Source organism: Catharus ustulatus, chromosome 22 (assembly GCF_009819885.2).
Source record: "Catharus ustulatus isolate bCatUst1 chromosome 22, bCatUst1.pri.v2, whole genome shotgun sequence".
Classification (NCBI taxonomy): Eukaryota; Metazoa; Chordata; class Aves; order Passeriformes; family Turdidae; genus Catharus; species Catharus ustulatus.
Genome location: NC_046242.1, coordinates 7,939,893 through 7,964,174, shown reverse-complemented (window position 1 = coordinate 7,964,174; position 24,282 = coordinate 7,939,893). Strand labels below are relative to the sequence as shown.

At 51.6% G+C, this 24,282-nt stretch overlaps 1 protein-coding gene across 1 annotated transcript in view; it reads left to right on the top strand.

Moving 5' to 3' along the window:
• STX1A (syntaxin 1A) overlaps window positions 1-24,282 on the top strand; it is a 66,512-nt gene that overhangs the window by 31,778 nt on the left and 10,452 nt on the right. Inside the window, exons 4-6 of the mRNA XM_033078081.1 lie at window positions 18,375-18,449; window positions 21,000-21,073; window positions 23,123-23,231. Coding sequence (XP_032933972.1) covers window positions 18,375-18,449; window positions 21,000-21,073; window positions 23,123-23,231 — 258 coding nt within the window. The remainder of the gene's footprint in view (window positions 1-18,374; window positions 18,450-20,999; window positions 21,074-23,122; window positions 23,232-24,282) is intronic.

Genomic DNA, 24,282 nt, shown 5'->3' with positions numbered 1-24,282 from the left:
GAATTTTAAGAAGATCCTGCTTAGTTCCTGCTGTTCCATTTCTGCAGTGGTGGAGCCACATCAAATGGAGCTGCTCTCAAGATTTAGCTGGGGAAGGATGTGCAAAATTTGCTCTTAATTGAAAAGAAAATTAAGTGACACTTAGACCCTCAATCTTGTTCTTTTTTGTTTGCCCTGTTGTTCAGTTTTGCATGAAAAGAAATGCTGATAAAAGGACTTGGCATTGTAGCTCTATTTCCAGCACGTACCAGGTCTGAGCAGGGTGCTGGACACAGCACTGAGGCCCTGGGGAGCTTCTGCTCTCTCACTAGAGAAGCTCTTTTCCAGCAGCCCAGAGTGAAGAAACTAGTCATGAACTGTGCTGGTGAAGGGCTTCCTGTCAGGACCAGCTCTGATGGGAACCCATCACTGGTGGGAAGGGGTCTTTGATATGGATGGAGCAGCTGGGAATGACATCCCATCAGCTGTGAGCAGCAGAAAAATGGGGAAAAAAATCCATATTTTTATGATAAGTAATTTGTCATCTGAATCCAAAGAACACAGAGAATTCCACAAAAATCCAAATTCTTGTGATGTAAACAGGCATTTCTGGGCCGCTGGTGGGGTTTTCTTGCAGTCAGCTGCTCTGGTACCTCAGCTGTGGGGAGTGCTGATGCTGCCTTGCTCCATCACTAGCAGGAGGACCATAATCCTGTGATCCCCTGGGGTTGGTATTCCTATTTCCAATCAAATACAGCAGGAGACCAACTTGAGTTACCTGAAGGCACTAGGTTCTGAACTGTCCAGATTTGTCTCAAGCACGACCTGGAGTTTTGCACAGCAATTGTGGCTTGATGGGACCTGTGACTTGGAAAATTCTCCTTCCTTATGTGTGCCTGGGGCTCCTAATTAACATTGCAGGATGAATGTAAATTGAAATGTGTGCTTTGCATGCAGGCAAAATTGTGCCCAGCAGGGCTGAAGCAGGACAGCCCCGTGCTGGCTGCCCCCTCTGCCCTGAGCTGTTCTTGCAGGCTCAGTTCTGTGCTCTCTGTGCTCTCTGACCTGGTCCTCCACAGGGAAATGTGAGGAATCAAAGGACTGGAGCCCCTCTGCTCTGGAGGCAGGCTGAGACAGCTGGGGGTGTTCAGCCCAGTGATGAGAAGGCTCTGGGGAGAGCCTAGAGCCCTTTTCCAGCCTAAAGGAGAATTATGAAATAGAGGGAGAGTGACTTCTTACATGCAGATAGTGCCAGAACAAGGGAGAGCAGTTTTAGTCTAAAAGAGGGGAAATTTAGATTAGATATTAAGAAGAAATTCTTACCTGTGAGGGAGATGAGGCCCTGGCACAGGTTGCCTAGAGATGCTGAGACTACCCCATCCCTGGAAGTGTTCAAGGCCAGGTTGGATGGGGCTTGGAGCAACCTGGGACAGTGGAAGGTGGATCACATTTGAAGGTCCCTTCCAACCCAAACCAATCCATGATTCTGTGATTCTCTGAAGTGCTGTGCAGGCTCCTGGTGCTCTGCTGAGCTGCTTCTGCTCTGGCACAGCCTCAGCCTGTGCCTGTCCAAGCTGGGGTGTACAGATCTTGCTGCATGGAGGTGGTGGAATGGGGTTGGCAGGTCAGATTCCCCTGTGTGGGGTGGTTCTGTGTCCTTGTCCAGGACAGCTCTGTGGAGTTTCCCAACTCCCCAGGCTGGGCCAGGCTGGCAGTAAATCCACCTTTCACTCAAGCAGCCTGTGTTGGCAGTAGGCTCCAGGGCAGGGGTGGTGATGCTGATCTGTGCATGGTCTGGGAGGCTTCTCCTCCTGCATCCCCCTTGCCTCCTCCTTCCTCTGGCTGCCTGTGTCAGAGCTCTGCCCTTGGCAGAAACCAAAATAGCTCCCACAGAGCCACTGAAATGTCAGGATGGAGCAGGCAGAGCTGGGCCACAGTGCTGCCAAGCTGCTGTTGTGTGTGCAGTGGGACCAGTGCCCTGTGCTGTGGCATGGAGGGTGGCCCCTCCTAAGTGTCATCAGAGCAAGGCCTGGGGAAGCAGTGATAAAATCTGCTGCAGAGCTCTCACCCCTGCTTGCCAGGCATCTCCAGCCTCTCACTTGGGCCAGTGTGGGGAAAGCACTGGTGCTGGGGAAGAGTCCTGGCCTTTCCCTCTCTGTGTTGTTGGAGCTTCATCTGTCATACAGCATCTTCCACAGCAAGAGGGCAGAAGTTCCCACCTTACCTTGGCAGGAGGGAGACACTGAGACAACTAGGAAGAGCTTTGGAATGAGCTATTCAATCCTTGCAGGTTCCTAATGTGTAAGGATTGATGGTGAGAGAAAATGGACTTGTTCCTGGTGTGATGCTGTGCTGGGGGAAACAGCTGTGGTCAGTATGTGTGTGTGTGCAATCCTCCTGAACTGTTAGTGCTTGGTGTGAAACTGTTACTGCTTTCAGTGTGAAAAGCTGGGATCTTCTTCACAAAAGCTTGATGGAGATTCACCTTCTCAGAGCCATCTGGCCCAGCAGCACTGCTCCAGCGTTGGGTTTTGACTCCTTGAGGCTGTTTATTCCTGGCTGTTCCTTGGTCTTTCTAGTGTGGCTGGGGGGGAAATTTGGAGCATCCTGTGTTGCAGGACATGGATAGGCAGGCAATTCAGACAGAAAGGCAGCTGGATGGTGTCATCAGAGTGGTGGGGGATGGCTGGACTTCCCAACCAGAGCAGTCCAGGAGCACAGTGCTGCCTGGCACTCCTGTGCCTTCAGCTGGGTGTGTGTCCTGGTTCTCCCTACCACTGGACTTGGTAGATGGAGTTTGACAAAGGGGAGGTCCAGGAGTTCAAGATTTTGATGAAAGAACATGATGGACACTGACCAGCTCTTCAGTTTCCAGCATTTCCTCTCTATAAGGTGAGAGCAGATTGTAACAATCATGTCTGTGGGATTTCTGTAAGGCATTTTCTCTTGTGCTTGAACAACTATTATTGTTAAAGCCATCTCCTTGCTTTCCTGGGTCTCCTCTCAGCTGTTTCATCCAGTGTCCAGATGAGGAATTTCCCTTTGTGTGGAAATTCCAGATGAGGAATTTCCCTTCCAGCAGGGGTGCAGGCTGTGCCCCTTAGCCCTCTTACCCCAGCCCTGTTGGGAGTGCTGCATGTTCCATTTGCTGCATGGGACAGGTGGTGTTCTGCAGCTCTGTGACCTCCTGTGACACCCCAAAACACAGCATAGCAGCATCTTTTGTCTGGTCTGATCATAGGGCACTGCAGCTCCTTATTTTTACAGAAGCAGATTGTTTGAAGTGGGAAGTGACCTTTGGGAATCACCTGGGTGAAGCTGGGTCACCTGGAACAGGTTTCCCAGGGCTGTGTCCTGGGATTTTGTGAATATCCCCAAGTGTGGAGACTCCACAGCGTCTCTGTGTGACCTGTGGTCAGTCACCATTGTAGTAAAACCCCTTTCCTTACACATCCACAGGCTGGTTGGTGTTGGCACACACCTCTGCTCCACCCTGGAGGCTGTGGGAGGTCAAAAGCAGGAAAGACTGAAATCCTGCCATGCCAAAGGCTCAAGTGATGTGTCCTCCATGAAAGGGATGAGGCCTCAGTTAGTGGAGATTGCTGACAACCCAAGTGCAGATTTGGTGCCTGCTTTGGTCCACAGAATGTGAACTTTGGGTCAGAGGTGGCTACTTGAGAACACAGACCTTCAGTACCCGGTGGACCATGTCCACTGAGGTCAGTGTATGGTTCTCAGATGTTCAGAGTCCATTATTAGTTCCTGGGGTGGAAACCAGGACCTGGCACTCCTGACCATTGCACCCTGGCTGGTACCTGGAACAGTTCCTGTCCCAGTTTCAGGCTGGCATCCCTGAGGCTGGAGTGGGAATCCTGAGCTTCCCTCAGCCCAGGAGGAGATTCAATAACTACAGACTTCAAGAAGCTGGCAAGCTTAGCATTAGTGATCACCAGCTTCTGGAAAACTGGATTAACCAGCTCTGCTGACATTAGGTGGTGTTAGGTGCTGTGTGTGTGGGCAGCACAACGTGCAGCAATCAAGCAGGATCTCTGGACCTCCCTTGGGTTAATTCCTGCTTTCCAGACACTGCTGCACTTGATTTTCTCATGGTACATCATTGTCTGGTCAGTGTGGAAGCACTGTGGGGCCTCAGGGTCGGTGTTGTTTTAGGGGCTGGGGTTACAGCCACCATCTGCCTGCATGCCTGTCCTCAGCATGGTGCTGCATTGAGCTTGGGGAGACTCAGATTTGCTCTTTTGCAAGGAAAGAAAATACCTTTGATCCCCACACATCCTGCCATCAGCTGTAGCCTTCATTGGAACCTCCTGAACCCAGGAGCTGATACAAGGTTCTGGAATTGTATTTGTTAGATTATTGTTATCCCTAGGAACCAGCTGAGCCTTGTCCTTTTCCAGTGTGTCTGTAATCGACTTCAGCCTGGATTTGTCATTAATCAGGTGTTCCTTTTGATCAGATGTGTGAAGCCAACACAGCTCTCCTGTGCCACCCCTGCAGGCTGGTGGGTGGGTTTTTCTCCAGACTGTGAGCTCTTAATGAAAACACTGAATGGAACTTGCCCCAGGATTGACCCCCTCAATGGGACTCATACATAATTTTGTTCCTATCCCACCCCAAATCTTTAATTGTTTGGTCCCAGCTTGGTAGCATGAGTGAGATATACCCACGTGAGCCTGGCTAGTACATCTTGCCATAAAACCAGAGACACTCTCCTTCATGCTTTTCCTTCCCTGCACATCTTGCTTGGGGGGACTGCAAATGTGGGAAAGGATAACTTGGAAAAAGGTGGTTGTTGGGGAAAGCCTCTCTGTCTTGGGAGATGGTGAGGAGGACCTGGATACACTGTGTGGTGTACTGAATACCCTGGATACAGCCAAACATGGTTGGAAGATATCCCAGGGCAAGATTTCCCCAAGGATTCCCCCCCAGAAAATATAAATCCTGTTCTCTGAAAAGTAGAAATACCACCCTGTAGAATGAAGGATGTTCCTTTCTGCAAACAGGAGAGGAGGAGGAGCTGCTGTGATTGTGGTGGGGTTGCTGATGTCTGGGGGATAGAATCATGGAATCATTATGGTTGGAAAAGATTTCCAGGATCACTAAGTCCTACAGTTTCCCCAGCACTGCCAAGGCCCACCTATAACCCATGTTCCCAAGTGCCACATCCAGGGATAGTGGCTCTGTCACTGTCCTGGGCAGCTGGACCAGGACTTGACATGCCTTTTATGAACAAATTTCCCCCAATATCCAACCTAAATCTCCCCTGGCACAACTTAAGGCCATTTCCTCTTGTCCTGTCCCTTGTTCCCTGGGAGCTGAGCCTGACCCTCACCCAGATCCACCCTCCTGTCAGGGGATTGTAGAAAGCGAGGTCCCCCCTGATCCTCCTTTTACCCAGGCTAAGCCTCCCAGCTCCCTCAGCTGCTCCTGGTGCTCCAGACCCTTCCCCAGCTCTTTAATGTCTTTCTTGTTATGAGGTGCCTAAAACAGGATTGGAGGGAATTGGGAAGGCAAATCCTGGCAAAGGAAGGAATCTGGAGAATAAGTTGGCAGAGGAGAGTGAATTCCAGAGTGTGAAGATGGAGCCATAATTAAAGGAGACAGACAGCAAGAGGATCCAGCATAAGAGGAGTGGGGCTTGGGAGGAGGCTGCAGGGATGTGGGGCCAGGAGAGAGTGGGAGAGGAGGTGCTGAGGGGGAAGCACAGAGGACACCAGGAGACAGTACACAAAAATAGGGCCTGTGCAAGAGCTGGGTAGGGTGAGCGAGTCCTTGGCAGGTGTTCTGTGCAATGCCAGACCTGCATCCATCCTGTTTCCCCCCTTTCCCTATCCAGCCCAAGCACATCCTTGCATTGTTTTGCAGGAATTTGTAGCATCTCTGTTCTTTTCTGTTCATTCCAGTTGTGTGAATTCATCTTTCTTGTTAAAGACATGTTTGGGTTTTCTCCCACACACCTCCCTCCCTCCTCTCCCTCCTTCCCTCCTCTCTCCCCCTCCTCCTTCCCTCCCTCCATCCCTCCTCCCTCCCTCTGTCAGAGGTCACCTGCCCTGCTGAAGAGCACAGAGCAAGGACACTGTGGGAACACTGGGGCAGTGAAGCAGGCAGAAAGCCAGCTTGGGTGGTCCATTTGCTTTTGGGATTCCCATTCCCTGCTCCCCTGGCCGGGAGGTTTCCCTGCAGTGCATTGCTGACAGTGCAGGAGGAGCGATGACAGTGTGGTGACGCTGCCAGTGATGCTGTGCTGGGAGGAGTGGGAGGCTGCAGGAGCGTGCTGAGGAGCACGTCTGCACTGCTGGCCACTGCCATGGCTGCTGGGGATGGATGGTGTGCTTCCAGCTCCCACATGCCTGCAGCACACAGGGCTCCATGGCACACAGCTCCTCTGGCACACAGCTCTGTGGCACACAGCTCCATGGCACACAGCTTCCATGGCACAGAGCTCCCGTGGCACACAGCTCCCGTGGCACACAGCTCCCGTGACACACAGCTCCGTGGCACACAGCTCCATGGCACACAGCTCCCGTGACACACAGCTCCTGTGGCACACAGATTCCATGGCACAGAGCTCCTGTGGCACACAGCTCCTCTGGCACACAGGGCTCCATGGCACACAGCTCCTGTGGCACACTGATCCCATGGCACACAGCTCCATGGCACACAGGTCCTGTGGCACACTGATCCCATGGCACACAGCTCCATGGCACACAGCTCCTCTGGCACACAGGGCTCCATGGCACACAGCTCCTGTGGCACACTGATCCCATGGCACACAGCTCCATGGCACACAGCTCCTGTGGCACACTGATCCCATGGCACACAGCTCCTGTGGCACACTGATCCCATGGCACACAGCTCCTGTGGCACACGGATCCATGGCACACAGCTCCCGTGGCACACAGCTCCCATTGCACACAGCTCTCATGGCACAGACCTCCCACAGCTCATTACTGCCACAGCACACAGTTCCCACACAGCTCCCAAGGCACACAGCTCCCAAAACGTTCAGCTCCCACTCCACACAGCTCACAGCACACAGCTCCCACGATGTGCAGCTCCCATGGCACATGGCTCCTGTGGCACAAAGCTCCCACACAGCACCCAAAACGTGCAGCTCCTGCAGCACATGGCTGCTGTCCCACACAGCTCCTGCAGCTCCCACAGCACATGGCTTTTACAGTTCCCATGGCACAGAGCTCCTATGGCACACAGCTCCCACAGCACATGGCTTTTACAGTTCCCATGGCACAGAGCTCCTATGGCACACAGCTCCCACAGCACATGGCTTTTACAGTTCCCATGGCACACAGCTCCTATGGCACACAGCTCCCACAGCACATGGCTTTTACAGTTCCCATGGCTCACAGCTCCCAGGCAGCACCTGGAGAGCACAGGGTCAATGGATGGGGAGGTTCTGGGCAGAGCTGTGTGCGGGGGAACTGGGCAGAGGCTACCAGTTGTTCAGCCTGCTGGGGAAGGGAGGACCCCAGCCGGTGGCAGTCGTATTCCCCTGCTCCTGAGCTGCATCAGGAACAAGTTGTTTCTGATTTTGGTAATAATCAAAAGACACAGGCAGTGAGTCAGCCTTAGGATGGGGATCATGGAAGAGGGCCCAGCACATGTACCTCACATGCAGGCATGGAACTGGCTCACTCCTGTGTTTGGAACCGTGTGTGCAGGTGGGGATGGATGGACCAAACGCTGCCTTGCTGCTGCCATCATCGGCAAAACATTTTGGGCTGGACATAAGGAAGAAATGTTTTACCATGAGAGTGGTGAGGCCCTGGCACAGGTTGCCCAGAGCAGCTGTGGCTGCCCCATCCTTGGAAATGCTCAAGGCCAGGTTGAATAGGGCTTAGAGTAACCTGGTCTAGCGGAAGGCATCCCTGCCCATGGCTGGGGATTGCAATGAGATGAGCTTTAAGGTCCCTTCCAACCCAAACCACCCTGCAAGTTCATGGCTATATGAAAAGATCCTTGAACAGGTACCCAGCACTGTGAGGAGGAATTTTTTCCCCTTTTTGACCTTTCCCTGAGAATGAGCTATTTGGATCTCTCAAATTTACAGGACAACCTGTGGGTTATCCGTTCCTTCCAACTTCCATCCCATTTCCTGTTAGTGGAGTCTGAAGAAGCTGCCAGACAAACACTATGCAGGGATGGTGGCTGCAGCTTACAGTGACTGCAGGTGACAGTGGCTGCTGGGTGTCCTTAAAGCCCTTCCTAGCTACTGTGACCTGCCTGTGTGCCTGTGTGTTGTCCTCACTGAGACCTGACAATTTGAATGAAGTGACACAGTTCCCTGCACTTCAGTCAGTGTTTAAAAATATAAATCACGCTCGTGTTTTGTTTTTTGGGGTTTTCTTTTTTTTTGTGTTTTTTTTTTTTAAGGTAAAAAATCTGGATTCAGCAGGTTTAGGTGTCTGAATTCTTTGTGAGTGCATTTTGAGTCTTTATTTCACACTTGCTGCTTTGTGTACCAGCTGCAGCATGTCAAGCACACTCCCAGCTGAAGCTCTGGGAGGTAGGACTACTTCTGGTCAGTTCTTTCTGCCAGTGCTATAAAAAGTTTTCAGCCAGAGGTAATACTTGCTCTTTATCATGGAAATGTGCAACTCTAAAAATAACCTTTTCACAATTCCCCAGATGGCTTCCTTTTGCTCAAAGCCCTGTGTCTCTGTGTGCAAATGGGCTCACTGTGTGTCACCTTGTGCAGGGGTGAAGGACTTTTCTCCCTCCTGTGCTGCACCCAGTGCCTCCATCAGGCTCTCCTTCTCCCCCATCCTTTGGGATCCTCAGTGGGCACAGACTCCCTCTCATCCAGAACAATTTGAGTACAGCATTTGAGGTGTGTCTGATTTTGGAAAGAGCTGTGGTGTGTCCTGGGACCTGGGGAGGGATGGGTAAAGTGCTTTAGGATACTGAAGGGCAGAAGTAAAGGTGCCAAAAGCATGAGAGCCTCATGGAGATGGACTGGGGCAAGAGCAAGGTCCTGGATCTTGGTTGGGGCAATTCCCAGTGCCTGCACAGACTGGTGGGTGGGTGGATGGATGGTGGATGGATGGATGGATGATGGATGGATGGATGGATGGATGGATGGATGATGGATGGATGGATGGATGGATGAAGAATGGATGGATGGATGATGGATGGATGGATGATGGAGGATGGATGGATGATGGATGGATGGATGATGGATGGATGGATGGATGATGGATGGATGGATGGATGGATGGATGATGGATTGATGGATGGATGGAAGATGGGTGATTGATGATGGATGGATGGATGATGGATTGATGGATGATGGATGATGGATGGATGGATGATGAATGGATAATGGATGGATAATGGATGGATGGATGGATGCAGAGAAGGACTGGAGGATTCTGGGGAGTGACAAATGGGACTTGACCTAGCCATGGGCACTGGCAGCATAGAAAGCCAACCCAAACCACCCTGTGAGTCCATGATCCTGTGATTAAAGCTTGGGACAAAAAGGAATTATTTAATTGCTCCAGACATCTCTGTTTACAAGAGCACTTAAAACCCTACAGAATTGCAATAGCTTGTCTGTGATTCCAAATTCAGCCTAGTTTGTGTTCCTCAGACCTGGAAGAATGGTTTGTTTGGATGAAGTATGAAATACCTTTGTCAGTCTGGGAGAAAGACCCTTCAAGGACAGGTCTCAGTACCAGGGACACTCAGTCATCCTGGTGGTCCTGTCCTGCTCCTTGATACCAAGTGTTCACAGAATAAATTTAAATCACTTTATCCTCCCTGCATACCTCAGTGTTTCTTACCACTTCTCTGTACTTCCTGCTCTTGGAGTTTCACTTGCCATGGATTTACAGTTGTCTCTTTTCCCATGCATGGTGAGGAGGAGAATATTTTCCCACCCTCCTCCCAGTGTCACAGAAACTGGAGCTGGGAGTCACAAGGAGCAGAAAACCCACCTAGCAGTGGCCTGAAGGACACACTGAAGTTTTCTTGAGGTGCTTAAAGAAGAGCAGAACCTCTCAACCATTTTGGTGCATTATTAAAGAAAAATTGGAGAATAATGCAGAAAAGACACAAACATGTGGGAAACACTTCTCTTTTTTTGGGAAACACAAGATGTATCTTATGCTGATTAAATTCCAACATTCCAGCAGTAAATCAGTTTGTTGCTAAACAGTTGATCCCCAAAATAGACACTGCTGGATTCAGGCTGCCTGAAGATATTGATCTGGAAGCTTTCCAGGAGCTGAGTAAGATGGTGCCTTTGCCATTAGTGTTGATTTCCAATAATTTCTGGCATACCTAGTGGGCACTGTGAGCTTGGGAGGTAGAAGAGCATTGATTCTAAAGAGAGAGGGAATGAGCTGGGCAATTATTGACTGATTAAACCGACCTTGCTTCTGAGTAAAATAGTGGAGAATTCAAAGTGGGATTCGATCAGGAGAACTAAAGAAGGTAAGAGAGAGCAGTCAGTGTTGTAAAAATAGAGCAGAGGAGCCTTGGTTGGTACTTGTGCCCTCAGTGTCTGTGGGAGGGCTGGGGCAGCTTTGGTCCCTCCAGCACTGCATCTCAAGTGTCCTCTGTCCTTCCTGGAGCTGCCAAGGGTTGGTGTGTGACTCCAAGCAGAATGGGAGCAGGCAGTGGAGGGGCTGGTTTCTCTAGTGCTACCCTGGAGCTAACAGGATGAATGGAAGGGCTTGGAGGAGAGCCCTAGGGAAAACAGAAGGCCATGGAAAGGGAAGGAGTGTTTGCTCTTCAGCCAGATATTGCTGCAGGAGAGCAGCTTTGGAATGATGCTGCAGGGCTGAGAAGCTCTGGCAGATGGGCACATTTGCAGCAGGTGGGAGCACCCATCCACAGCCCTTTGCCTGTCTTAATTGGGTGCCCCTCGGGAAGGTGGGATGAGTCCCTGGAGGTGCAGCCACCTACCTTCACCCCCACAGCACTCACTGCATCCTGGGCTTCCACCAGGGCTTCCATCAGATCCCTGCTTTTATTTAAAAGATCTCCAAAACTCCCCCTGCTCTGAGCTGTTGATCCTTGCTATTTCCTGCCAGCTCAGTGCCCTCCTGCTTTCCCAACAGCTGCTCCAGTGGAGCTGCAGGCTGGAAGGGCAGTGTGGGATGTGTTGGGCTGAGGATGCTGGAGATGAGCTCTGGGTCTGGGTTTGCTGCTGAGTGTGAGGCAGGAGGCTCCATGAGCCCTCTGCAGCATGGGCAGCTGATTTTGGGAGCTGTACTGTAACAGGAGCTGGGTTCAAGCTCATGTCAGTGTACAGGCATTAATTATGTCATTTACACATTACTGTCCTTCATCCCTCACTGTTTACAAACTGGTGTTTTAGTGTTAATTGGAAAAAAAATAAAAGAGATCCAACTTTCTCTGAAAACAGAGAAACTGGAGCAAGGCACTGCACCAGCTCTGCTCTGCCACCCTTGCATGGGGTTGTCACCAAACCAGGCCCTTTGGTGTGAGCACTGTGATCCCTTAATTTGTGCTGTTGAGTTATAAACACCCAGAAAGTGGCTGCAGAAGAAGCTGCTGTTACCCAGCACTGTACCAGGGCAGGGACCATCCATCAGTGCTGGGCACTGTGGATGTGTGGAATTCTGGATCTCTCACTCCAGTAAAGACATCGAGGGGCTGGAGTGTGTCCAGAGGAGGGAATGGAGCTGGGGAAGGGTCTGGAGAACCAGGAGCAGCTGAGGGAGCTGGGGGAGCTCTACCTGGAGAAAAGGAGGTTTCAGAGGGGCCCTCCTTGCTCTCTGCAACTCCCTGACAGGAGGAGCAGCCGGAGGGGTCAGGCTCTGCTCCCAGGGGACAGGAACAAGACAAGAGGAAACAGCCTCAAGTTGTACCAGGGGAGGTTTAGACTGGATATTAGGAAAAGATTCTTCACTGAAAGAATGGTTAAGTCTTGTCACAGGACTGTGGTGGAGTCACCATCCCTGGAGGTGTTCAGTGATGTGCAGTGCTATGGTTTAGTGGGCATGGTGGTATTTGGTCAAACATTGGACTTGATGATCTTGAATGTCTTTCCCAGCCTTGATGACTCAGTGACTCTGTGGTTAACACAGCACTGCTCTCCTTTCATCCTGAGATTGGCCTCCTGTGGGGATTTTCCAGCTCTGAGGCTAGTTTGGAGCAGCAGGAACAGTCAGAGCAAGGTGACCACAGAATGAGAACACCCTGAAGGTGTTCAGGATAGCTGCCTCAGCAACAGGCTGTGGAGGGGCTGAGCTGGGCGTGGTACATGAGGATGCTCATGGCCACTCTGGTGGTACAAGCCCAGTTATTGGTGGAAAACCCCCAGTGTCCAGCCAGTGGCCTCAGACTCCATCCTCAGTGACTGGACTGGCCTGGCAGCCTCTGGGTATCATGCTGGGAGTCCAGAGTTTGGGGAACAGGACCCATCGCCACTGGTATCAAATGATATTACATAAATGCAATTCCACTGATGGTACCAGCTTTTAACTGCCTACAGATGTGTTATAGGAGATCAGTTAACTGTCCCATCCCTGGAAGTGTCCAAAACCAGGTTGGACAGGGTTTGGAGCAGCCCGGTCTAGTTGAAGGTGTCCCTGCCCATGGCCTTCAAGGTGCCTTCCAACCCAAACCACCCTGTGATTCCAGAATTCTGTGATGTCACCTGCTTCCTTTTTAATGATGTAAAAAGTCAAAAGCTACAATTTAATCTGTTCTGGATCACCCCAAAGCACAGCCAGGTGGATGAATGAGGGGTTTTTTAGGGTGTATCTTTGATCCCAGGGGATCCCACAAGCTTTTCAGATCCTTCTGTGCACCATCTCTGTTCTGCTCCTGTGTAAAAGCCTGGACATTTTACACTGACCTTGAACACTGCTAGGGTCTCTCCTTGCTGCACCTTGAACAGGATTTGTTCCTGGCATGCAGGAAATTAAAAATCCCAGGGTTACTGGTCCTTCCTGACAGTACTCATTGTCTCCTGTGCCCTGCCCCTGGCAGAGGCAGATGGATGGCCTTGCCATGTCCTGTTTCTACAGCTTGGCAGGCAGCCAAAGCTCCGTGTGCTCCTGCATGGCTGGGACAGGCCTGGCTCTGCTTGGAGCAGGGGCTGAGCAGTTTTCTCCTGTCCCCCTCTGCCTGCTGCCCATTCTGTCATATCTACTGCAGATGGTTGTGTTGGTCAGAGTTGAAAAATTTCTAGAAAATTAAGAAAGTTTCAAGTCAGCACCTGATGTTTTTCTTCTTGCTTTTCACAGCTTGAATCAATAAGTTGCAATGTGAAACTCTGAGCTCTGTTTCCAAGAATAAATGTCAGCCTTTGGGAACTGAAGGACTGCACAGAGGTCACTGATGTCCCAAATCTCTTTTGGCAAATGGGACTTGGGCTGAAAAGTCCTTCTCCACAGAGCTCCTCTTCATCCATCCATCCATCCATCATCCATCCATCCATCCATCCATCCATCCATCCATCCATCCATCCATCATCCATCCATCCATCCATCCATCCATCCATCCATCCATCCATCCATCCATCCATCCATCCATCCATCCATCCCCCAGTCTGTACTGGCACCAGGGATTTCCCTGACCCAGCTGCAGGACCTTTCCAGCCAATCTCAGCACTAGTGATTTAAACATTTCATTTGTATTGCTTTGAGACCATGAACCACTATGGAAGATGTTTCTGCCACCTCTATAGAGTTCCTAGGAAGGATTCCTTATTATTTGCTCCCAGAGACCAGATCCTTGAGGGGCTTTCAGGACTGTGCTTCCTCTGTGCATTCACCTTTAAAAAATACCCAACGTTCCATAAATGAAAGTGCCAAGATAAACAACAAAGGTTTATTTAACAAAAAAATTCCTTCAAGGAACTGTTCTCAGCATCTTCTTTCATTTTTTATTGAAAGAGCTAAGTCTTTGCCAAAAAGATCCTTCCAGCTTTGCCAGGTAACTCAGCTGGGAATTAGCTTGGAATTGCTCTTTTCTCGATGATGTTGGTTGGTTATTGTCAGTAAAGAATGGCAGGTTGCTGAGGTGAAGTTTCTTAGTCCCAGCAAAGAGTGAGTGAGGCAGCTTGAGGGCTGAGCACCTTGTAAGCAAATCACTGTCACCATGATGTCCAGAGAAGTGTGGTGGCAGTGCCTGCACTTACCTCCCTGTGCCTGCCTGCTCCTACCTGTGCCTGCCTGCTCCTGCCTGGTGCCTGCCTGCTCCTGCCTGCTCCTGCCTGCTCCTGCCTGTTCCTGCCTATTCCTTCCTGCTCCTGCCTGTTCCTGCCTGTTCCTTCCTGCTCCTGCCTGTTCCTTCCTGCTCCTTCTTACTCCTGCCTGGTCCTGCCTGCGCCTTCCTGCTCCTCTGTGTTCCTTCCTGCACCTGCCTCCTCATGTCTGCTCCTGCCTGTTCCTGACTGCTCCTTCCTGCTCCTTCGTGCTCCTGCCTGTTCCTTCCTGCTCCTTCCTGTTCCTTCCTGCTCCTGCCTGCTCCTTCCTGCTCCTTCCTGCTCCTTCCTGTTCCTTCCTGCTCCTTCCTGCACCTGCCTGCTCCTTCTTGTTCCTTCCTGGTCCTGCCTGCACCTACCTGCTCCTTCCTGCTCCTTCCTGCACCTTCCTGCTCCTTCTTGCTCCTTCCTGTTCCTTCCTGCTCCTTCCTGCATCTTCCTGCTCCTGCCTGTTCTTTCCTGCTCCTTCGTGCTCCTTCATGCTCCTGCCTGCTCCTTCCTGCGTGCTTGTTCCTCCCTTCTGCTCTTGCCTACTCCTGCCTGCTTACTCGTGATCCTGTCTGCTGTTCCTGCCTGTTCCTGCTTGCCTGTTCCTGTTTTCTCTTGCCTGCTGCTTGCTCCTGGCTGCTTTTGCCTGCCTGTTCCTGCCCCCTGCTGTCTCCTGCCTGCCTGCAGTGTTACCAGCCTGGGCTGAGTGTGTGCTCTCTGTCAGACAGGGGCCTCATTAGCTGTTGGCAGAGGGAGGAGAGAGAGTTCATGTCCCTGCACCCCTCCTGCTGCCTGCACTGCCTGGGCTCCCTCCCAGGCAGGTCACAGCAGGCTCTGGGGCTTCTCAGGAGTGTGAGACTCAACCCTGGACCAAAGGCTTCTTCTCCCTCCCAGCAGAGACTGGGGACACATGGCCATGGGGATGGACATCTCTGCTCTCTGTGTGCTCAGTGCCAGTGGGAATGGAGCAGACATCCTGGGTGGGGTGTGGGGAGCCTGACTCATCCTCTGAAACATCCCATCTGCCCCCTCAGTGCCACTCTGGCATGAAGTGATGCTGGCCATGGCACAACAATGTTGTGGTACTTCAGCTTCCCGTGGCTGAATGTCACTGGCTGTGAATGGTTAAATAGATCTGAGTGAGTCACTTAAACAGACACCGTGGATGTGAAAATAATTGTCTGGGCAGCCTGTGCCTGCCAGGCCGCCAAGTAATCCTCACACGGCCTGTGACTCAAATCGAGCCAGAAGGAGTGTTCTTCATGCTGCTCAGTTGGAAACATTCTGAGGGAAGGCATCCAGCCCTGTTCCCTGTCCCCTCCTTCCAGCAGTGTGGTCTTGTGCACTCCCTGAGTGGCCAGCATAGGACTGTGCTCACCACTTGTCCTGTGTGTCCTCAGTGGCAGCTTCACAGCAGTGCACAGAGTCCACACAGAATCATGATGGACCTTGAAGACCATCTCATCTATCTCATCTATCTCATATATCATCTCATATCTCATCTCATCTCACCTCATCTCATCCCCCTGCCATGGGCAGGGACACCTTCCCCTAGACCAGGTTAGTCCAAGTCCTATCCAACCTGGCCTTGGACACATCCAGAGATGGGGCAGCCACAGCTGCTCTGGGCACGCTGTGCCAGGACCTGCCCACCTTCCCAGCCAGGAATTCCTTCCCAATATCCCATCTAGCCCTGCCCTCTGGCAGTGGGAAGCCATTCCCCCTTGTTCTGTCACTCCATCCCTTGTCCCCAGTCCCTCTCCAGCTCTCCTGGAGCCCCCTTAGGCTCTGGAAGGGGCTCTGAGGTCTCCCCTGAGCCTGCTCTTCTTCAGGCTGAGCACCTCCAGCTCTCCCAGCCTGGCTCCAGAGCAGAGGGGCTCCAACCCTGTGGCCTCCTCTGCACTTGCTCCAGTAGCTTCACATCCCTCCTAGGCTGGGGACTCCAGAGCTGGAAGCAGGTGAGGTCTCACAAGAGCAGAATAGAGGGGGGAATCCCTCAGCCCAAGGAGAAGGGAAAGCACATGGCAGTGAGTTATGTGAAATTGTTCAGTAGAATTGAAGGTGACTATGGGTGGGAAGGGACCTTGGAGGCCCCTGGCCAGTCCCCTCGAGCAGGTCCAGTGCTCAGCCTTTCATCCAGCCATGCTGAATATCCATGAGGGCAGACATCCCACAGCCTCTCTGCATCCAGTGTTTGATCCCATCATGGATGTTTTTCTTCTTAATATCTAATTTGCATTTTGCTTGGCCCAGCTTGGCCCAGCACTGCTTGTCCTCTTCTTGTGCACCTCCAAGTTTCAGTAGGAAGCTGAATGTCACCTCCATGGACCAGCAGGACACCTGGCCCAGCTTTTCTCCACACTCCTGTAGGTCTCAGACAAGGACCCCCCTTGGCTTTCCTCTTTGCAGATGAGCAGTCCCAACTCCCAGCCCATCCCTGTGTCCATGGCAGCCTGTTGTCTCCTGCACTCCTGGTCCTGGTCTGCTTACCCAGCCTGGATGGCTGCAGGGAGTTACTCAGCCCAGGCTGCTTTATTTCTTTATTTCTTTATTAAGAAGAATTCCTTATTGTTGCAGTTATTAATTTCTTATTACAAGAGTTTCTTACTGTTTATTACTTTCCTATTATTGCAAATTCTTTCAAGAAATGACTTCATATTACAATTTCTTATTATTTCTTTATTTCTTTTTATTACAAGTTTTTTAAGAACTGGGAAAAAATAATTAGTCACTTAAATAAGAATTTAAACTGAAAAAGTCCCATTCCTGTCATTGTCTTTGTGCCTGTTCTCCAGCAAATATCCTGGGGTGAAGGATTTTTTTCACAGATGTGTTCCTTCTCTCCTTTTCCCAATAGTGCTGAAGCTTCTAGCTCAGGGATGGGAATGTGTACAGCCACCAGAACAACAGGACCTTCCCCCAAAACATTCCCATCATCAGGATTTTCTAATTATGCCTGTGACTGGCAGCTGGCATCAGAACCATTGACATGAGTCAGTCAATATGCCTCAGCTCTATTAAACGAAGTTTTATTTAATTAGGTCTTGATCTCATCAAAATCAAGAGGGAGTGTTGGAGTGGCAGCAGTGGAGCTGCACTGGCAGAGCACAGCTGTGTCCATGGGGCTGTGCCCCTGCTGCTGTGTGCAGGGGGCCTGGCACTGCCTGAAGCACAGCTTGGTGAGGGGCACACCTGCACATCCTGGCTTATTTCAGGAGGCTGGTTTCTGGGAGAGGAACCTGTATGTGATCACAGATTCACAGGATGGTTTGGGGTTGTAGGGAATTGGAAAGGTTCCCACCATGGCCAGGGACACCTTCCACTATCCCAAGTTGCTCCAAGCTCCATCCAGCCTGGCTTGGACACTTCTTGGGATGGGGCAGCCATAGTTGCTCTAGGCAGCCTGTGCCAGGGCCTCACCACCCTCATGGTCTGAAATTTCTTACCCATGTCTAGCCTGACCTCATTCTTCTTCCATTTAACACTTGTGTTGGGGGCTCAGAGCTGGAAGCAGGTGGAGGTCTCAGGAGCGTGAGGAGAGTCCAGCATGGAGCATGAGGTGGGAGTGCTCCCAGTCTGGATGTGGGAGTGCTCCCAGTATGGATTGTGGGTGTGCTCCCAGTCTGGATTTTGGGAGTGCTCCCAGTCTGGGGGTGGGAGTGCTCCCAGTCTGGATTGTGGGAGTGCTCCCAGTCTGGATGTGGGAGTGCTCCCAGTCTGGATTGTGGGAGTGCTCCCAGTCTGGATGTGGGAGTGCTCCCAGTCTGGATTGTGGGTGTGCTCCCAGTCTGGGTTGTGGGAGTGCTCCCAGTCTGGGTTGTGGGAGTGCTCCCAGTCTGGATGTGGGAGGACTCCCAGTATGGGGATGGGAGTGTTCCCAGTCTGAGTGTGGGAGTGCACCCAGTTTGGATGTGGGAGTGCACCCAGTTTGGATGTGGGAGTGCTCCCAGTCTGGATGTGGGAGTGCTCCCAGTCTGGATGTGGGAGTGCTCCCAGTCTGGATGTGGGAGGACTCCTAGTCTGGATGTGGGAGTGTTCCCAGTATGGGGATGGGAGTGTTTTCAGTCAGGGGTTGGAAATTCTACCAGTTAGGGGGTTGAAGTGCTCACAACTCGGGACTCAGCAGGGCAGCAGATTTTGGTGGTGTCTGCAGCACATCCATGTTTGCTCTTTGCTCTCTCCCCAGAAACGAAAGAGGAGCTGGAGGAGCTGATGTCTGACATCAAGAAGACGGCGAACAAAGTGCGCTCCAAACTAAAGAGTGAGTGTTGGCCTAAAGAGTGAACTGTGGGACTCCGCCTGGAGCACTCCTGTCCAGGCTGCTGCACCCTCCAGATGCTTTTATTTGCCCTTTGTGAATTTGCCCCCCTGTGCCCCATTGCCAGAATGGAATTGAGGGAATGGGGCCACAAGCAGCTGGTGGGCTCTGAGTAAGTCAGTGCCCCACCACTGGCAGGGGTTGGACTCTGGGCACACCCCCAGCTTGGCCAAAGGTTCTGCTCAGGTCTGGGTGAGTGATGAGGTGCTGCTGTGGGATGTGCTGCAGGATGTGACCTTCACTTTCCACTGCTGCAGGAGTCAGTCAATCTCTGAGGTGTGACAGCAAGGTGCCAGTCAACCCACTGATGGTCAGGGCTGTCTGGAGCACTTAGACAAGCCCAAAACTGGACCCCAGGGGACTGAGGGAGTCAGAGAGGATGGCAGCATCTTGGGGCAGGAGGCAGGTCACCTCTGGCACGTTGGATTTGTCTGTGGTGGTTTTGTACAACAATCTGGGGTTTGGTTGACAGTGGTGCAGGGGACCTGGCTGTGTATGAAGGGTGGGAGAGGAGCTGGTGCTTCCCCCTAGGAAGTGTTCTCACTAATCCCAGGGCTTTGTGGGAGTCTCACAGTTGTGGAGCCCTCAGGCATGCCTGGAGCCCTTTGTTAGGTAGGTCACCACTGCTGTGGCCATGTCCCATGTGTGGGCCAGGAGACCTGTGCCTCTGTTCCCATGCTCCCTTTGTCCCCCTAACACATGATCTCAGCTAGAGCCAGGAAGGAGAGCCAGGGGCCATCTTACCTATTCCATAGTCTGAGGTGTCCATTCCTGTAGCTCTGGACACACTGGGATCCCTGGTGATAAGGTTTGGCCTTAAAAAACTAAAAATCCTTTCCCCAAAGTGTTTTGTTCAGTGTTTTATAAGGGACTTTAAAAGCCTGCAGGATTGTAGGACAGGCTCCTGTTTCCTGCTTCCAGAAAAGCCTCTCTGGTATCATATTTACCTGGAGCAGCACATGACTAGTCCTTGTGCTTTGTCCCAAATTGCCTCATGGCCAGCATGATCAATGACAGAAAACAGTCAGGACTGATCAAAAACAACATCTGCTGACAACAAAATGACTTCTTCAGGCCAGACATTACTCATGCAGGGGCTAATTATTAGCTGCTTGGGCAAATGTGATTTTACTAATGATCAGAAATGCTCAGTGTTTGCCAATACCATTCCTTGGGAATGGGGAGTGGCTTGTGATGTGTGAAGGAAGCTCAGTTACTGATGGAATATGCTGAGCTCTGCTGGAGGGTGAGGGGCAGCTCCAGGGAGAGGGGAGCCCCTGCTGCAGGAGGAGCCTGTGCTGGGCTTGAGGGACCTGCTCCAGAAGGGAAGGGGCTGGGGCCAGCCAGGCTGTGGGACATCAGTGTTGGGAATGGGGTCTTCAGTCAGACTCTGGGGATGCCACACTGGGTGGTTTACATGGAGATGTGTCTCTGCACACTGGCCAGCCTGCTGATGGGAGCTTTCTCAAAGTTTTATGAGTCCCTGAAATTAAGTCTTAGAATTGGTATGTCCTGATCTGGCCTTGAGGAGCAGGCTTCATGGAATCCTGGAATGATGGAATGGTTTGTGTTGGAAGCCTTAAAGGTAATCTCATTTCACTGCCTGCCATGAGCAGGGACACCTTCCACTGCACCAGGTTGCTGCAAGCCTTGTCCAACCTGGCCTTGGACACTTGCAGGGATGGGGCAGGACTGCACTGTCCTGCTCTGTGCTGCCCTCCTGCCCTGCACCCCTGTGACCTCTCCTCCTGGGACATGCCAGTGCTCCTCCCTGCCATGATTCACAGGCTGTGGGCAGTGAGGGCTTCATGTCAATTATCTTCATAATCAAAGGGGCAGATCCCTGTGCTGTGCATGGATGCTCAGCATGGTGCAGCACTCATGCCAGCGTGGTGGGTACTCCCTGTGCCAGTCCAGACAACTGGAGGAGCTGCTGTTTTTAGGTTCCCTGGAGGAGTCTTGAGGTTTGGTATTTTGCAGAGACACTTCAGCTCTGGATTTCCTCCTCCTGCCTCTCTGGTGGAAACAGCTCTCCAATTTGTTTGAATACTGGCAATCAGACTGAAGCATCACATTGATTTGATGTGGAAATCCTGGCTCACCAGCCTTGGGGTGACAGTGCTGTCCTTTCAACCCCAAATCGCAGCCAGGTGCTTTGCAGTCATGAAACAGGGCTTTGCAGCCAGGCTGAATGGTGGAGTCAGGATTTGGAAGCTGCCAGTACCAGCTGCTCCTCGATCCAGTCTTTCACAGTCCCTTTGCCAAACAATCCCTTTCCTTTGGTTAAGCACTGGAACAGGCACTCTGGCAAAGAACCATCCCTGGAAGTGTTCAAAAAATGAGTGCAGGTGGCATTTGGCAGTGGGGTTTAATGGGCTTGAGGTGGTGGGTTGAAGGTTAGTTTTGATGATCTTGGAGGTCTTTTACAACCTTGATGCTTCTGTGGTTGTTGTCCAAAGAGCACAAAGTAATGTGTGCTTGTACCCTGGGCAGGCATTGAGCAGAGTATCGAACAAGAGGAGGGACTGAACAGATCATCAGCTGACCTGCGGATAAGGAAAACTCAGGTGAGCTCTGCCCTGGGGCACAGGGAGGGGAAGGGGGGAGTGGCAGCTGGGGGATCCCAGCAAGTGCTGGGAGAAGAGGCCAGTGCTTGGCTGTGGAGTGGATTTTTCTGTCCTCCTGCCCAACCATGCAGAGCTGCTGTGGAATTTTTACCTTCTGGTGATGCTTTGGTGAGAGAGCAGCCAGTGGGATGGTGTCTGCCTGGAATCTGTCCTTGCATTCCTGCACAGCTGTGTCCTCTGTGCTGGGGGATGTGAGTCAAGACAAGGCATCTCAGAGCCTTGAATGTGCTTTACCAAAAGCAACAGGAGCAGCCAGTGCTGCTTTTTATCACCTAAGGTGGTGTTTAATCTGATGGGACCTTGGTCCCATGTTTGGGGAGTGAAGAACTGCTAGACCTGAGTGAAACAAATGCTTTCCTTAACTTGAGTTAATATTTTCTGTTTTATGAGTTAAATCACAAGGTATATTTGGATATGGTTTTTATTTGCTGTGAATATTCAGGTAGGTTAATTTAATGTCTGAAAGCCATTTAAAATGCTTTTTTCCAGCCGATTTTGCACAAAACTCCTTCAAAAATCTAATGTGCATTGTAGGCGTGTGGGATGCCCATGGGAACATAAAATAACAATCTGAGAAAATAAACACTGAGTTAAGTAATTTCTTAAGAAAAAGAGGTGTAGCATGGTGTGCTGGTGAGCAGGAAGGGTGTCACTCAGCACCCAGGCTATATTTGGCTCCAGATCAACATATGTTGATAGTTTTCAGCTGAATGAGAATGAAGTGGATTTTAGGAAAAACAATTTTGGAGCAGCAGAAGAGTTGCTTGGATGGCACATCATGTTGTTGCTGGATTTTGAGCTGAGATGCTTGGGAGCTGTTCTGGCCTTGCTCTGGGCCAGCACCTCTTGAGCAGAGGATGGAGCTGGAGCTGCCAGGGGCATTCATGTGGGAGAAGATGAGCTGAGGCTCTCCATGAATACTGTGCTGTTGCTGCCTTAGAATAGCTGCAGAGGCAGTGCAGGCATACCCTGGAGATGTCTCCAGTGCTGTCTCCTGGAGGTGGGGCTGTGCTGGCTGGGGCTGCTCCAGGTGTGTGAACACCTGCACTAAGTGCTGGTGGTACCAGGCACAGCTGACATTCCCTGTTCCCTCGCTGTGCAGACTGTCCAGAGATGGGAACAGAGCTGGAGAAGGGTCTGGAGCACAAGTCTGATGAGGAGCAGCTGGGGGAGCTCTGTCTGGAGAAAAGGAGGCCCAGGGGGGACCTTCTCACTCTGTACAAGGCCCTGTCAGGAGGGTGCAGCCAGCTGAGGGTTGGGCTCTGCTCCCAGGGAACAAGGGACAAGACAAGAGGAAACAGCCTGAACTTGTGCCAGTGGGGTTCAGGTTGGGCATCAGGATGAATTTCTCCACTGAAAGGGTGGTCAGGCATTGGGAGGGGCAGCCCAGGGATGTGGTGGAGTCCCCATCCCTGGAGGTGTTGAAGGAACAAGTGGAGGTGGCACTCAGTGCTCTGGTCTGGTTGAAAAGGTGGGGATCAGTCACAGGTTGAACATGATAATCTTGGAGGTCTTTTCCAACCTTAATGATTCTGTGATTGTGCTTTTGAGCAAGGCTGGGTGCTGTTCTCCCAGCCCTGCAGAGTGATCCCCATGGGTCCAGCCTGTGCCTGTGCCTGTGCCTGTGCCTGTGCCTGTGCCTGTGCCTGTGCCTGGCATGTCCCAGCAGCACGGCAGTGGCAGGCAGGGCTCAACCCAGGGCACTGCCATGGCCTCACCTCCAGGCTTTTGAGGCACAAGTAGTGCAAGGAGGGTGCTGCCAGCCTCCCAGGGCATCTTCTCAGGGCTGGATGAGGGGTGCCTCTGGTCCACTCCCCTGGGGATGTGTCACCTGCTGCCACCTGCCCCCCTTGTGCTCTATCACACTCTCTAGAGCAGCATTTGGGCTGGAAATGCTTTTGGGGTGTTTGGAGGTGCAGGAGGTGCTCAGGGCTGAACCTTCCCTCTCATGGAAGCCTCAGCTCCCTCTCTCCTTCTCTCCCCTGGCAGCACTCCACGCTGTCCCGCAAGTTCGTGGAGGTGATGTCCGAGTACAACGCCACGCAGACTGACTACCGGGAGCGCTGCAAGGGCAGGATCCAGAGGCAGCTGGAGATCAGTGAGTGAACCTGGAGTGGGAGAACAGCTGTGCTGTGTGTGCCATGGGGACAACCAATGCATCAGAGCTGCTCCCACAGCTGGGCAGAGCTTCCCAGGAAAACCCAGGAGGCACAGGAGCCTGCGGGAGTGACTGGGACACGGCTTCTGTGGGGCATGGACATGGGGTGGGGCCTTGGGCAAAGTGCATCCAGCACAGTACATCCCAAAATGCTGCAGGGAGAGTGCAGGGATCACAGGGAGAGAAATTACTTTTCTCTTTGCAGCTAATTTTTAATTCAAAGAAGCTCATGGGAATTCCTGATTCCTGTGTGTACTTGTCCTTCCTCAGGGTGCTCTTCATGGATGAACTAAGTTAAACATGAAAACAGAGAAGGGAATTCTTGAGATGGGAGCACTCCGTGCTCCTGATGGTCTCCCTTACACAGGAAGAGCACAAGCCTCAGTGCTGCCCTAGGCACCTCTCTGGGCCCAGAGGCCCCTCTCTTAACAACCATTATGTTGTGGCCAAGAGTGACACCTGTGAGGCTGGTGACAGCTCACCCAGGTGACACTGCTGTGGCACTAAGATCTCTGAGTCATCCAGAGCCCACTACTTAGGAGAAGTCCAGTCCTGCCTGTCTATAAAACCACTCTCCTTGTATTTTTTCTGTGCAGTCAGTGATACCTGGATAGTTTAGAGCAATGGGATTATCTCCCAGCAAAGAAGAACCAGGTAATTAGGGAAATAATCAAGGGGGAAGTCAGGGCATGCAGAGATTAAAGGAGATTTTTGCAAATAATCTCACTCTCAGACATGTTGGGGGGTTTGTGCTGAGAATGGAAGGTTTGGACTTGGTTTTTTTTTCTGAAAACCAATTGGATGTTTTTCTTTCCTCCAACAACTCACTGTGAATAATGACAGGAGATCTGTGAGTCAGTCTGGTGTCCTTGGTGGTCACCCCTGGGATTGTGCTTCACTGGTCTGGGAATCTGGGTGCTCTGGGGTGTGGGAATTTCTGTGGAGGGCTAGAAGGAGACACAGCTTAATCTTTGTTCAGATTAGTCTTTCT